Below are 2,286 nucleotides of genomic sequence, written 5' to 3'. Positions count from 1 at the left end.
CAGCTACAACCACCAATTCATCTCTTTCATGTTCTATGCTAGCAATATTTTCAGTTAAAACAATTTTTTCTTTATCCAAATTGCTTATGATTTCCTTCAGGTCAACTACACACACTACCAAATTATCTCTAGTTTGTTCAGCTTCTCCTAGTTCTAAGGTCAAGGCATCTTTATCCTCCACAATAATATGATAGACATCAATTAATACACTAGCCAACGACATGAGTTTCTTGGGGGAGTTGGATTTCAAATATCTCTGAACATCCCTGAAGTTTACCTCACTGTTGTCATCATCTTCATCATCATCCGATTGAGCCATCAAAGCAAATATTGAATCATATTCATTTTCTTCACTTTCAACTGCCATCATGGAACTGTCACCTGCATCAGTTTCTTCTTCAAACTCACTAGAGGAGTTTCCCTATGCTGCAAGAGCCTATTTCACCACATTGTCAGCAGATCTCTTCCTTTTGAAGTGCTTGTCAAGAACCGGGTTCTTCTTTGCTGCTTTATCAGGCTTGTACTTGGAGTGTTCTTGTTTCATGAGGGGACAATCTTTGATGAAGTGCCCCGGCTTTCCACATTTGTGGCAGAGATCATAGTTCTTTGGTCTACTAGAGTTGCCCCTTTTTAGTATTCCTCTATTTCTTCTGACCATCTTCTGAAACCTTTTGGTTAAGTAAGCCATGTCACTGTCCTCCTCACTTGAATCATTGCTTTCAGCTTTGAGTATCGTGTTCTTTTCCTTCTTTGGTTCTCTTCTTTCACTATCTAAATTACTCTTTATCTCGTAGGTTTTCAGATTTCCAACCAGGTCGTCTACGGTCAGCTCCTGCAAATCCTTTGCTTCAGTAATAGCATTCACTTTACTCACCCATGAACTAGGCAGGATACTAAGAATCTTCCTCACTAGCTTGTTCCTGGGAATGACTTCACCAAGTGAGTGTAACTCATTTATGATGGAAGTGAATCTTGTGTGCATGTCTTGAATAGATTCACCGTTCTTCATCCTAAAGAGTTCATAATCGGTAGTGAGCATATCAATCTTAGATTGCTTTACTTGAGTAGTTCCCTCGTGTACTGTTTGCAAAGCTTCCCATATCTCCTTGGTAGTTTTACAAGAAGATATCCTATTGAATTAATCAAGTCCTATTCCACGCACCAAAAGTTTCTTGGCACGAAATTTTTTCTCCATAGCTTTCCTGTCTGCATCAATGTATTCTTTTCTGGTCTTTGGCATCGTCAATGGAAGATCTCCGACGTTCTTCATTGGGATATAAGGACCATCACATATGACATCCCACAACTCAGAATCTCCAGCCATAATAAAATAATGCATTCTTGTCTTCTACCACCCATAGTATTGCCCATTGAACCTGGGTGGTCTATATGTAGATTGACCTTCTTCATAATTTGGTGGAGCAGCCATAAGGATCCTTCCTAGGTGTTAGCCTGATAGGAGGAACATGCTCTGATACGAATTGATAGTTTATAAGAGTCCACCAAACTATAGAATACCAAGTCCTCTATGAGTTTCCACCGAGAACGTTAATGAAACAGTAAGTAAATAAGATAACGAGTTTTACGTGGAAAAATCTCTGCTCAAGGGGATAAAAAACCACGACTTACACTGGTAGGATTTCAACTTCACTATGAGCAACTTTTAGATTACAACCTATGCAATCTAGGAATTAAACTCTTAATCCCTCACCAAGTCGTAATACACCTATTATAAGCAACTTTGCAATACACCTATTACAAAGAATTCAACTTATGACTAGCTCTAGTCACAACACAAACACAAAGGGTTTATGATTTTACAAAGGGGTTCATAAGCAACGCTTCTAGCTAAGCAAATTAGGAATTACAATGAAGAACAATTACAAAGTAATAACTCAACTAAGGACAACAAAATACTATATTTAAGAACTGGTCCGTAGTAGGGTTAAACTTTGTTCTTGATGCACTTGAGAATTGAATGCACAACTCTCAAAAGGCTTGAATTCTTGAAGTAAATTCTTAATTGTTCAAATGATGTTTTGTTGTAATTCTCTTGTTAATACACCTTTGATGACATCACTTGAATGATGTAAGCATTTGGTTGGTCAAAGGACAAGTGACTGTAGAACTGTGCTACACAGTGTGCACTGATTCTGTGGTAGTCACTTTCCAGCTATACACAGTTGACTTTGGTACTGCTGTAAGGGAAACACAAGGGATCAAGTCCCTGTGTTAGTTCTCTATCTTCTATAGTTGCAGCAGTTCACATTAGCTGTAGTCTGTTGA

The 2,286-nt window shown here is 38.3% G+C and overlaps 1 protein-coding gene across 1 annotated transcript; it reads right to left on the bottom strand.

The window, feature by feature from the left end:
- Positions 1 to 436: 436 nt before the first annotated feature.
- LOC142176573 (uncharacterized) lies at positions 437 to 1,324 on the bottom strand. The gene is made up of 2 exons (XM_075244564.1): positions 1,163 to 1,324; positions 437 to 1,105 (listed from the first exon to the last, which is right to left on the bottom strand). Exons 1-2 carry the CDS (start codon positions 1,322 to 1,324, stop codon positions 437 to 439), a joined length of 831 nt encoding a protein of 276 aa, XP_075100665.1.
- Between the last annotated feature and the right edge of the window lie 962 nt (positions 1,325 to 2,286).

This window comes from Nicotiana tabacum, chromosome 3, assembly GCF_000715075.1.
Source record: "Nicotiana tabacum cultivar K326 chromosome 3, ASM71507v2, whole genome shotgun sequence".
In the NCBI taxonomy this organism is placed as follows: Eukaryota; Viridiplantae; Streptophyta; class Magnoliopsida; order Solanales; family Solanaceae; genus Nicotiana; species Nicotiana tabacum.
The sequence above is the reverse complement of the archived record's forward strand: the minus strand, read 5'-3'. Positions and strand labels throughout refer to the sequence as shown.

What these genes read in the sequence shown, in the direction of transcription:
- LOC142176573 (XM_075244564.1), bottom strand. Translation starts at nt 1,324, where the DNA reads ATGGCTGGAGATTCTGAGTTGTGGGATGTCATATGTGATGGTCCTTAT. An exon ending in TTCGTGCCAAGAAACTTTTG is followed by an intron (nt 1,106 to 1,162) that starts GTGCGTGGAATA and finishes AAAACTACCAAG; the next exon opens with GAGATATGGGAAGCTTTGCA.